The following is an 11,392-nucleotide window of genomic DNA, read 5'->3' on the forward strand; positions in this document are numbered from 1 at the left end:
AGGCCCATCAGTCTTACTTCAATGCCCGGGAAAGTTATGGAACGGATCGTCCTGGGGGCCATCACGAGTCAAATGCAGCACATGGTTGGGAAAAGCCAACGCGGCTTCACCAAGGGCAGATCGTGCCTGACAAATCTGGTGGCCTTCTATGATAAAGTGACCTGCTCGGTTGACATGGGGCGAGCCGTGGAGATTGTCTACCTCGACTTCTCCAAGGCTTTCGATAGGGTTCCCCACGGCCTCCTCCTGGAGAAATTGATGCGTTATGGCCTAGACAAGCTGTGTGTGCAGTGGGTGGGGAATTGGCTGACGGGCCGCTCCCAAGGGATGGTGGTAAATAGCTCTTTTTCAAACTGGCAACCCGTCACAAGTGGGGTCCCCCAGGGATTGATATTGGGCCCAAGGCTATCCAATACCTTCATAAGTGATCTGGAAACGAGGATCAAGCGTAGCCTGATGAAGTTTGCAGATGACACCAAACTGAGAGGGGAAGCGGACACTCTGGAAGGGAGAGCCACCCTGCAGGAAGATCTGGATAGGCTGGAAGAGTGGGCTAACATGAACCTTATGAAGTTTAACAAGGCCAAGTGTAAGGTCTTGCACCTGGGAAAACATAATCCAGGAGTGCAGCACAGACTGGGATCTCCGTGGCTAGAGAGCAGCTCTGCGGAAAGGGACCTGGGGGTCCTGGTGGACAGGAAGCTCAATTGGAGTGAACAGTGTGCTGCTGCAGCCAAGAAGGCCAGTAGGATGGTGGGTTGCATCAAAAAGGGCATCACCAGGCGAGATGAAAGAAGTCATTATCCCACTCTGCTCGGCGCTTGTCAGGCCACAGCTGGAATACTGTGTGCAGTTCTGGTCCCCGTTATACAAAAAAGATGTGGACATATGGAGGGGGTCCAGAGAAGGGCCACCAAGATGGTCAAGGGTCTGGGAAGCCTGCCATATGAGGGTAGGCTGAGAGAAGTGGGCTTGTTCAGCCTGGAGAAAAGGAGGCTTAGAGGTGATCTCATCACCATGTACCAGTACTTAAAGGGGAGCTAAAAAGAAGACGGAGACTCCCTTTTTACAAGGAGTCCCATGGTGAGGACAAGGGGTACTGGGTACAAGTTACTCCCAGGGAGATTCCGACTGGACACGAGAGGAAAATTTTTCACAACGAGAACAGTCAACCATTGGAATAATCTCCCCAGGGAAGTGGTTGACTCCGCCACGCTGAGCACGTTTAAGACTCAGCTGGACATGGTGCTGGGCCATCCCGTCTAGACCGTGCAAATTCTTGCCTAGAAAGGCTGGACTAGATGATCCTTGAGGTTCCTTCCAACCTGGTATTCTACCATTCTAAGATTCTATGATTCAATGCCAGGTGGACCCCTCCACAGTTAGGAGGCATCTTGTGCCCTCACTGACACGACCCTGCCCGGGGTATCCCTGGGCCTCTCATCCCAGCACATGAAAGGAGCCTGCATGGCAGACCAAGCATGTCAGCAATGAGGAAATGAAATGGCAGCATTGACGGAAACCAAACCACAGCCTGTGCCATTAGGTAGCATATTTTGCTTGGGAGGGGAGTCTTGGAAAATTAGTGCCCGCGTGCAGTGACTGTGGGCCTGGGGCGGTGCAGGAGCAGTATAAAAGCGGGCCCTTCTCCCCACTCTCTCATCCACTCTTCTCACCTCCATCGCCTTGGGAAGTAGGTGAGTTTGAAGCCCTTTCTCTTCCTCCTCCGCGTTTTCCTTTGGGTTTTCTCAGTGCGTACCAGCCGTTTGTCCTACACCGGGTCATGGGACTACCTATCATGGGAGAGGGAAGGGCAGAGAAGGTGTGGCATGGAGAGAGGCTGATGCTTGGCTGAAGCGGGCGATGGGCTAGACGGGGACCTCGATGAGCTTGAATGCTCTTGGCAGGGCTGTTTTGGGCTGAGGGGAAGGTGAAGCCCGTGAGCCTCCCCAAAATGCCTCTAGCTCTTGTCTCCAGCTCATGGTTTTTTTCCCTCGCGGTGGGGTGACAGGCTGCTCCTCACCCATCGCCCCTGCTCTGCTTCCCCCTGCCCTCTCTCCCAGGTGCACCTCCAGCCCCGAGACATGTCCTGCTACAACCCGTGCCTGCCCTGCCAGCCCTGCGGCCCCACCCCGCTGGCCAACAGCTGCAATGAGCCCTGTGTCAGGCAGTGCCAGGACTCCACCGTCGTCATCCAGCCCTCCCCCGTGGTGGTGACCCTGCCCGGACCCATCCTCAGCTCTTTCCCGCAGAACACTGCCGTGGGATCCTCCACCTCTGCTGCCGTTGGCAGCATCCTCAGCTCTCAGGGAGTGCCCATCTCCTCCGGGGGCTTTGGCCTCTCGGGCTTCGGCAGCCGCTACAGCGGCAGGAGTTGCCTCCCCTGCTAAAGCTGCTGGCGATGGCCCTGGGGAAGGCCCCCAGGGACCCACAAGATGGTACCGGAGTGGGGACAGAGCATCGACTTGTTTTCTGAGGAACTGAGCAACGCCAGTACCCCTTGCAAAAGGATGGGGCCATCCTGGGAGCTCCGAAAGCACGGCCCATGCCTGCCTTTCCCCTCTTCCGCTCTCTCTTTTCCCTCCCGTGTCCTTGTTCTGTTGCGCTCCCATGGGCTGTGAGCCCCGTAAAGCCAGCCTAGGGCAGAACTGCAGGCCCTGCTCTGTCTCTGGCGCAGGCAGATGGAGACCTGGTGGGATCTCTGCCACAGCCGTGGGGTGCAGATTCATCTATGCCCCTGGTGCTCCCTGCACGGGGACCTGCACCCGTCTTGACCTCATTTCCCTCTTGCCTCATTAAAGTTCTGCTGCATGCCAGCCCATGCCTTTGTCTCATCCTTTTCCCTGCAGACACTTTGCCAAGATGCCCAGGAAGAGAGATGTTGCTCAGGGGTGGTTCTGGGAGGAGCTGGCTGGAGATGGTTCTGCCGTGATTGTTAACACAGGCTTGCTTTGAATATGCTTAGCCATGCTTCGTGTGACCATCTGCTTTCTGAACTTCTGTGCGTCTCTGGGGCTGGACAGAGTGACCCGAGGCAGTTGAATGACCATAGCTACTGCAGAGATGATTTTAGGTCTCCCACCAAAGCATTCTCTTCTCCATGCTCAGCGAGCCCTCAGCCTCTCCTCCCCAACCAAGTGCTCCAGCCCCCTCACCATCCAGCCCACCCTCCGCTGAACTCGCCCCATTCAGTCAAGGTCTTCTTGCATTAGAGCCCCAAACGCGGAAGAGTGTTCTAGATGCCGTCAGGTGAGTGCTGAGCAGAGGGCGCTCATCACTCCCCTCGATCTCCTGTCTACACGCCTGCTCATATAGCCCAGGATGTTGATGACAGTCCTTGGTGTGCGGGAAGAGTGCTGGGAGTCGCACCTGTTTTGATGGGGTTGCCGCAAAAGCACCTTTCCTGGCCCTGCTTGTGAGGGACTGAAGGATTTGTGGGGAGACAGGGCTGGTGACTGCCAAGGCAGCTTCTGGTCAGGGCTCTGGGTGGAGAAGTATCATCTTGCCCGGCTGTGTCCTGCAGCAGTTCAGCTGCTCCCCTTTGCCGGCGGCAAGTCTCTCCGCAGCCTTTGCTGCTGGTCTGCGCACTGCTTTGGAGAGCTCTTGGACAGCCCTTTGAGACACTCAGCCCACACCCGCTGCCTCTCTTCCTGGCGCGGGTCTCTCCCTGCTCCCCTCTCTGCAGAAACATTCCCAGGAAAGCCTGGGCACAGAGAGGGAAGGAGCAGGGCAAGGAGGGCATGCACTGCCCGTGGGCCTGTGTGGTGTGCTGCCCCTGACTAGTACTAAGCACCCCGCAGCAGCTCTCTCGATCCGTTGTCCCATTCGGATGGGGGGAGAATTGGAAGAGCAAGAAAGCGAAATACCCTTGGGTTGAGCTCAGGCCAGTCTAAGAGGGGAAGGGGAAAGAAGGGAGAAAACCAAGTGGTGCAAAGGCAATCACCCACCACCTAGCAGCAGCAGACTCACGCCCATGCATTCTCCCCAGAGCTGCTCCTTTGCAAAGACTGCGCAACATTTTATTGCTGAGCGTGATGTTATGTGGCATGGAATAGCCTTGTGGTCAATTCAGGTCAGCCGTCCTGGTTGTGTCCCCTCCCAGGTGCTTGCTCCACCCCTGCAGGGGCGTGCAGAGTGAGAAAGAGAGACGGCCTTGACGGTGAGCAAGCACTGCGCAGCACTAGCTAAAGCTTTGGTGTGTTGTCTGCCCTGTTTCTGCCCACATTTGAAGCACAGCACCATATGGGCTGCGCTGAAGAAAATCACCTCCATCCCAGCCAGAGCCAGTACAGCCTGGTTCCCTCGTTCCCTCTCCTGTTGTCCTCTGGGGCCATTTTCTGCTTGAGCCTCCTCCCCCCAGCCCAGTGGCAGCCAGGGCAAGAGGAATTGCGGCCCCTCCTCTCCACTCTCTTCCTCGTCCCAGGAGCTTTTGGGGCTGCTGCCCTCCCAGAGCCTTCCACAGCCCAGGCTCCTCAACCGAGGTCAGCAGTGGGCCCACGCCACTTCCACAGCATGTGTACCGATGCAAACAGTGCCTCTGCCACGTTGGGGCAGAGGCTCAGCAAAGCTGGGCCTGATGGGCAGGGGCTCTGCGGGAGTCATGGAAGCCTTCCTCACCTGCAAGTGACAGTGCCTCAAGGGCACTGTGGCTGCATCCCAAGAGTTACAGTCAACGTCTCAAGGTCCAAGTGGAAACCAGTGCAACTGGTGCCCTTCAGGGGTCCGTCCTGGGACCAATACTGTTTCCTGCCTTCATCAATGACATGGATAGTGCGATTGAGTGTGCCCTCATCAAGTTTGTGCATGACACCAGGGTGAGGGGCGCAACTGGTACGCCTGAGGGAAGGGACGCTGTCCAGAGGGATCTTGACAGGCTTGAGGAATGGTCCGATGTGAAATTCAGGAACTTGGACAAGGCCAAGTCCACGGTCCTGCACCTGCGTTGGGGCAATCCTCCATATCAGTACAGACTGGAGGATAAACGGCTGAGAGCAGCCCTGCTCTGAGACCTTATTGCAGCCTTTCAGTATATAAAGGGGACTTATCAGGAAGTTGGAGAGAGACATTTTATCAAGGCCTGTAGGGACCGGAGAAGAGCAACGGTTTTAAACTGAAACTGGGTAGATGAAGCTTGGACGTAAGGAAGAAATGTATTACGATGAGGGTGGTGAGACCCTGGAAAAGGTTGCCCCGAGAATGATGGGCTGCCCCATCACGGGCAGTGTTGAAAGTGAGGTTCGAGGGAACTTTGAGTGACGTGATGTAGTGCCAGCTATCCCTGCCCATGGCAGGGGGGTTGGTCTAGATGATCTTTCAAGGTCTCTTCCAAGCACAACCATTCTCTGATTGTATTCTACTATGGTCTGCTGTCAAGGCAGCCCACTGCACTGTGTTCCTCTGTTCCTTTGAGAATGCTATGGTGAGGATGGGTTGTCCTGGCCTCTCCTGGGAAGCTAGTGCCTATGTCTTGTCAGTACCACATTCCCTGCTGACTACTCGCATCACAGTGTTGAGCTTTCCAAGGAAAAAGAAGAAGTGTGCACAACAAAGTGGATGACAAAGTAGTCACTGAACTATGTCGGGTAATTCCATTGCGACGCAGAAAGGCAGACAATTTTAGAAACTGGAGGATCACCCGATGCGCAACTAAGCATGCTGACTGCAAGCCTGTGTTGACAATCCGTGCAAAATCATGCCCAACACCCCCCTCCCAGGACCAGCCCTGAGGAACATGTCTCGGCGTGGGCATCATGGGAGAGGATCTGCAGGGGAAAGGATGAGAGAGAAGCGCAGGCTGGGATGCAGCAGAACTTTAATGAGTGGAAAGAGGGAAATGAGGTCGATCCGAGTGGAGGCCTCAGTGCAGGCAGCAGCTTTAGCAGGGGAGGCACCGGCTGCCGCAGTAGCGGCTGCCGAAGCCCGAGAGGCCAAAGCCGCCAGAGGAGATGGGCACTCCCTGAGAGCTGAGGATGCTGCCAACGGCAGCGGAGGTGGAGGATCCCACGGCAGTGTTCTGCGGGAAAGAGCTGAGGATGGGTCCGGGCAGGGTCACCACCACGGGGGAGGGCTGGATGACGACGGTGGAGTCCTGGCACTGCCTGACACAGGGCTCATTGCAGCTGTTGGCCAGCGGGGTGGGGCCGCAGGGCTGGCAGGGCAGGCACGGGTTGTAGCAGGACATGTCTTGGGTCTGGAGGTGCGCCTGAGAGAGAGAGAGGGCAGGGGGAAGGAGAGGAGGAGGGGTGGTTGAAGAGCAGCCTATCCCCCCAGCACAAGGCCGCCCCTTTCCCTCAGCCCAAAGGAGCTTCACCAAAAGTGAGTAAGCCCAGGGAGGTCTTCACCTAGCGCATAGCTCAGGAGATACCTCAGCCAAGCATCAGCCTCTCTCCATGTCCCACCTTCTGCTCCCTTCCCTCTCCCATGGCCAGCAGCCTCAGGACCCAGCATAGGACAAAGAGGCAGGTATGTGTTGAGAAATCCCCGAGGAGGAGAAGGAGGAGTAGGCTGAGGAGGAGGAAGAACAGAAAGGGCTCCAAACTCACCTTCTTCCCAGGGAGGTGGAGGCAAGAAGAGTGGATGAGAGAGTGAGGAGCAGGGCCCGCTTTTATACTGCTCCTGCACCGCCCCAGGCCCACAGTCACTGCTGTGAGTGGGCACTAATTTTCCAACAGACCCACCTCCCAAGCAAAATATGCTACCTAATGGCACAGGTTGTGTTTTGGTTTCCATCAACACCGTCATTTCATTTCCTCATTTCTGCCACGACCATTAGGCCAGGGACGCTCTTTTGAAGTATTGGGATGAGAGGCCCAAGGATTTCCTGAGCAGCACCATGGGCGTACAGGCAGAAGATGTGCCCGCAAGTGCCGGAGGTGTCTGTGCAGATGGAAGACATGGGTCTGGAGAAATCTGGTGAGGCTGTTTTTGAATGCCTGTGCAGGAAGGTGGGCACGTCTTCCCACCAATGCAGTGCTCTCTTGGGTGCCCAGAGGCTTCTGCGCATGAGGCCATGCTGCATCCTTCCCCCTCCCTGCCTGCCACCTTGCTTGCTGCAGCAGTCCCTGAGCACTGCCTGGCAGTGTGCTGAAAGGCAGGTGGGCTGCGCTACTGGTTTCAAACGCCTGCGCCCAAGGAAAGCTTCTCCTTCTGGGCAGACATTTGCTGGTTTCTTTGGCAAAGGCGTCCCCTCTTGTGGAGCCCTGTGGCGTCGTGTTCCTCCCCTCTCACTACCAGAGGGGTGTGCTGGGGCTCGGGAGAGCTTTGGACCCGGACCTGCATGGCACACAAAGGCCTGGCCACTTTTCCAAAATGCTGACCGTTCTGCGACCATCCCCGAGCTGTGGGAGTGCTGGCAAGAAGTTCGGGCTGAGAGCAATGGCTGTTTGTGCTGCCTGGAGATGTGTACTTGGGTACAGCACAGTGATCGGAGACGGTTTTCCCTGGGCAGGGATGGAACTGCTCTGGCCAGAAAGGAATTCGGCAGCGCGTGGGACACGGGCCTGCAGACAGTGCACACTCCTGGCTTGGCCGCACGCCAAGAGGCTGACACACGGCCAATCCAAAATTAGAGTGTGACTCGCCATGGGTAGGGAGAGTCTATCCCAGGAAGCTTGCCTACTGAAGGCATTCCCTTACCCTCCTGGGACGCGTCCCAGCTGCCTCCGTGTCTGCAGGGCAGGGAAGTGCATCGCCTCCTTGATGTAGTCTGAGAGCCAGGGCCCTTGTGAGCACATGCCCTGCCTGAGCATCCTCAGGCACGTGGCACTGCAGGGTCCTGCCAGCCCTCATTTGTTCGGGAAATGCAGGCAGATTGCTTGCCTCTCCAATGGTGCTGGGTTGTGCTCCTGGCTGAGGAGGCCTTGGGGCACGGGAAAGAAGGCACGCTGAAGCACTACTGCCAGGAGAAGATGTAATGCTTGAGACCCAGGGATGAGTCCCGGACAGTGGGGAGGTGTTTTCTGCAACCCTTTCTTTCCCTCCACGGAGCACTGAGGAGAGCTCCTCTCCGCAGCCTGGTCTCCTTTGCAAGGAAGATGAGGCCCGTGTGTCCGTTTCCTTCCACCCACCAAGTCTCTGCTTGTTTTTCTGAGTATCGGGCTGGACCCTTCTTGCTCTTAGACCATGAGGTGCCTAAGGCGCTGCCAGCTTTTCTGAGCTCCTTTGCCCTTCACAGCTGCCTGCATGGCATCCTACCTACCAGGCGCCTGCCTAGGCTGAATTCAGGGTGCCTGAAGTCCAGGGGCTGTACATCGCTAGGTACTTTCCTCCCTGCTGCCAGGTCTTTAACTCTCAATTTCTCAGGTGCGATTGCCATGGCTGCCCTTGATTCCAATGTTCCCAAGCAATTTATCCTTGTTAGTGGCAGCTGTGCATCACCTGTTTTTTGCCCATGACAGAATCGCAGGTTCCTTGGGTTGGAAGGGACCTCTGGAGATCGTCTAGTCCAACCCTGCTGCTCAAAGCATGTTCAGCCTTTGGAGGATGATCAGGGCCAAGTCTTTTCTTCCGTTTTCCTGGAATTTCCCCTATTTCAATATGTGCCCATTACCTCTTGTCCCTTCACTGGGTAGGACTCAGAACAGTGTGGCTCTACGTTCTTGACTGCCTCCCATCAGGTCCTTTAGCCATTGGTAAGAGGCGTGCCCCGGGGCCTTCTCTCCTCCAGGGTGAACACCCCCACCTCTTGCAGCCCCTCCTGCCTCAGGGGCTCCAGTTGTTTCGTAGAATCACAGAATCGTTAAGGTTGGAAAAGACCCTTAAGATCATCGAGTCCAACCGTTAACCTAGCACTGCCAAGTCCACCACTAAACCACGTCCTCGAGCACCATGTCTGCCCTTCTTTTAAATGCCTCCAGGGATGGAGACTCAACCACTTCCCTGGGCAGCCTGTTCCAATGCCTGACTACCCTTTTGGTGAAGAAGATTTTCCTAATATCCTACCTAAACCTGCCCTGGCGCAGCTTGAGGCCGTTTCCTCTCGTCCTATCGCTTGTTACTAGGGAGAAGAGACCGTCCCCCACCTCGCTGCAACCTCCTTGCAGGTAGCTGTAGAGAGCAATAAGGTCTCCCCTCAGCCTCCTCTTCTCCAGACTAAACAACCCCAGTTCTCTCAGCCGCTCCTCGTAAGACTTGGTCCTGCTGGCCACACTGTTCCTGATACAAGCCAGGATGCCCTTGGCCTTCTTGGCCACCTGAGCACACTGCCGGCTCATGTTCAGACGGCTGTCAACCAACACCCCCAGGTCCTTTTCTGCCAGGCAGCTCTCCAGCCACTCCTCCCCCAGCCTGTAGCGTTGCCTGGGGTTGTTGTGACCCAAGTGCAGGACCCGGCACTGAGCCTTGTTGAACCTCATACATTTGGCCCCGGCCCATCGATGCAGCCTGGCCAGACCCCTCTGTAGGGCCTTCCTACCCTCCAGCAGATCAACACGCCCGCCCAACTTGGTGTCATCTGCAAACTGACTGAGGGTGCACTCAATCCCCTCATGCAGGTCACCAGTGACGATATTGAACAGGACCAGCCCCAACACTGAGCCCTGGGGAACACCACTCGTGACCGGCTGCCAACTGGATTTGACTCTGATAGCAAAGCCCTTCCTAATGAGGCCCAGGATGCTGTTGGATGCCATTTTGGCATGGCCACGGGCTGCCTCATGGTGTCCACCAGGACCCACGTGCCCTGCTGCAAAGCTGTTTGGAAGCCCATCGGCCACAGCCTGTAGTGGTGCAGGAGGTTCTTCCTTCCCCACTGCAGGACTTTGCATAAGGGGGTGAAACACTGTTGGCCCCAGTCTGGACCCCTACCGGGCACCAGGAGTGAGTGGCCGCCAGCTGGAGAGAGCAGCACCCATGCCAGATTTCAATCCCCTGCACTGCCCTCTTCCCTAGCCTGTATTTCGTCAGTTGGTCTGGAAGGATTGTGACAGGAGGCAGCGTCAAAAGCCTTGGTTAGATGAGACGACCAACACAAGCACCTTCTTGTCCTTTCATCTTGGCAAATGGCTTCCAGGATGATTTGCTGCATCACCTTTGCAGGGATCGAGGTGAGGCTGACGGGCCTGTCATTCCCCAGCTCCTCCTTCGTGCCTTTCTTGAAGACAGGAGGCCCGTTGGCTTTCTTCCAGTCCTCAGATGCATTCCCTGACTGCTGTGACTTTCAAAGGGACTTGGGAGCAAGCTTGTAGTGACACCAATCGACTCCCTCGGGTGCCTTCCAGGAGGCCACTTGCACTCATGTCAGTCCAATCGGTTTAAATGCTCCCAGACCCGATCCTCCTCTGCTGCAGGTCTTTCCTGTTCCAGATGTTCCTAGGAAAATGTCAGGAGAGCGATCTCCTGACAGCAAACCGTGCCAGAGGAAGACCAAGGCGAAGAAAACTTGGAGTTACCTCCGCCTTTGCTGTAAGCCCTGTCGTCAGGGAAGCTGCCCCGTTCAGGGCTGGGGCTGCCTTTGACCAAGGCTTGCTTTTGCTGCTGACCTACGTGGAAGAAGACCTTCTTGTTGCCCTCCACATGCTTTGCCTGATTGAAGCTATGGGGAGATCAGGGGATGTCCCAGAGGACTGGAGGTAGGCGAACGTTACCCCTATCTCCAAGAAGGTGTCAAGGGAGGATCCGGGTAATTATAGGCCCATCAGTCTTACTTCAATGCCCGGGAAAGTTATGGAACGGATCGTCCTGGGGGCCATCACGAGTCAAATGCAGCACATGGTTGGGAAAAGCCAACGCGGCTTCACCAAGGGCAGATCGTGCCTGACAAATCTGGTGGCCTTCTATGATAAAGTGACCTGCTCGGTTGACATGGGGCGAGCCGTGGAGATTGTCTACCTCGACTTCTCCAAGGCTTTCGATAGGGTTCCCCACGGCCTCCTCCTGGAGAAATTGATGCGTTATGGCCTAGACAAGCTGTGTGTGCAGTGGGTGGGGAATTGGCTGACGGGCCGCTCCCAAGGGATGGTGGTAAATAGCTCTTTTTCAAACTGGCAACCCGTCACAAGTGGGGTCCCCCAGGGATCGATATTGGGCCCAAGGCTATTCAATACCTTCATAAGTGATCTGGAAACGAGGATCAAGCGTAGCCTGATGAAGTTTGCAGATGACACCAAACTGAGAGGGGAAGCGGACACTCTGGAAGGGAGAGCCACCCTGCAGGAAGATCTGGATAGGCTGGAAGAGTGGGCTAACATGAACCTTATGAAGTTTAACAAGGCCAAGTGTAAGGTCTTGCACCTGGGAAAACATAATCCAGGAGTGCAGCACAGACTGGGATCTCCGTGGCTAGAGAGCAGCTCTGCGGAAAGGGACCTGGGGGTCCTGGTGGACAGGAAGCTCAATTGGAGTGAACAGTGTGCTGCTGCAGCCAAGAAGGCCAGTAGGATGGTGGGTTGCATCA

General features: G+C 56.2%; 2 protein-coding genes across 2 annotated transcripts; one reads left to right on the forward strand and one right to left on the reverse strand.

Moving 5' to 3' along the window:
• Nucleotides 1–2,084: 2,084 nt before the first annotated feature.
• Nucleotides 2,085–2,390, forward strand: LOC148054305 (feather keratin 1-like). The gene has a single exon (XM_087770251.1). The coding sequence runs from the start codon at nt 2,085–2,087 to the stop codon at nt 2,388–2,390; it is 306 nt and encodes a 101-aa protein (XP_087626377.1).
• Nucleotides 2,391–5,875: 3,485 nt separating this feature from the next.
• On the reverse strand, nt 5,876–6,181 carry LOC148054306 (feather keratin Cos1-2-like). Its single transcript, XM_087770337.1, has one exon. The coding sequence runs from the start codon at nt 6,179–6,181 to the stop codon at nt 5,876–5,878; it is 306 nt and encodes a 101-aa protein (XP_087626463.1).
• Between the last annotated feature and the right edge of the window lie 5,211 nt (nt 6,182–11,392).

The sequence above is a fragment of the Nipponia nippon genome, unplaced genomic scaffold, assembly GCF_047370975.1.
Source record: "Nipponia nippon isolate SJK-2023a ecotype South Korea unplaced genomic scaffold, ASM4737097v1 scaffold_32, whole genome shotgun sequence".
Classification (NCBI taxonomy): domain Eukaryota; kingdom Metazoa; phylum Chordata; class Aves; order Pelecaniformes; family Threskiornithidae; genus Nipponia; species Nipponia nippon.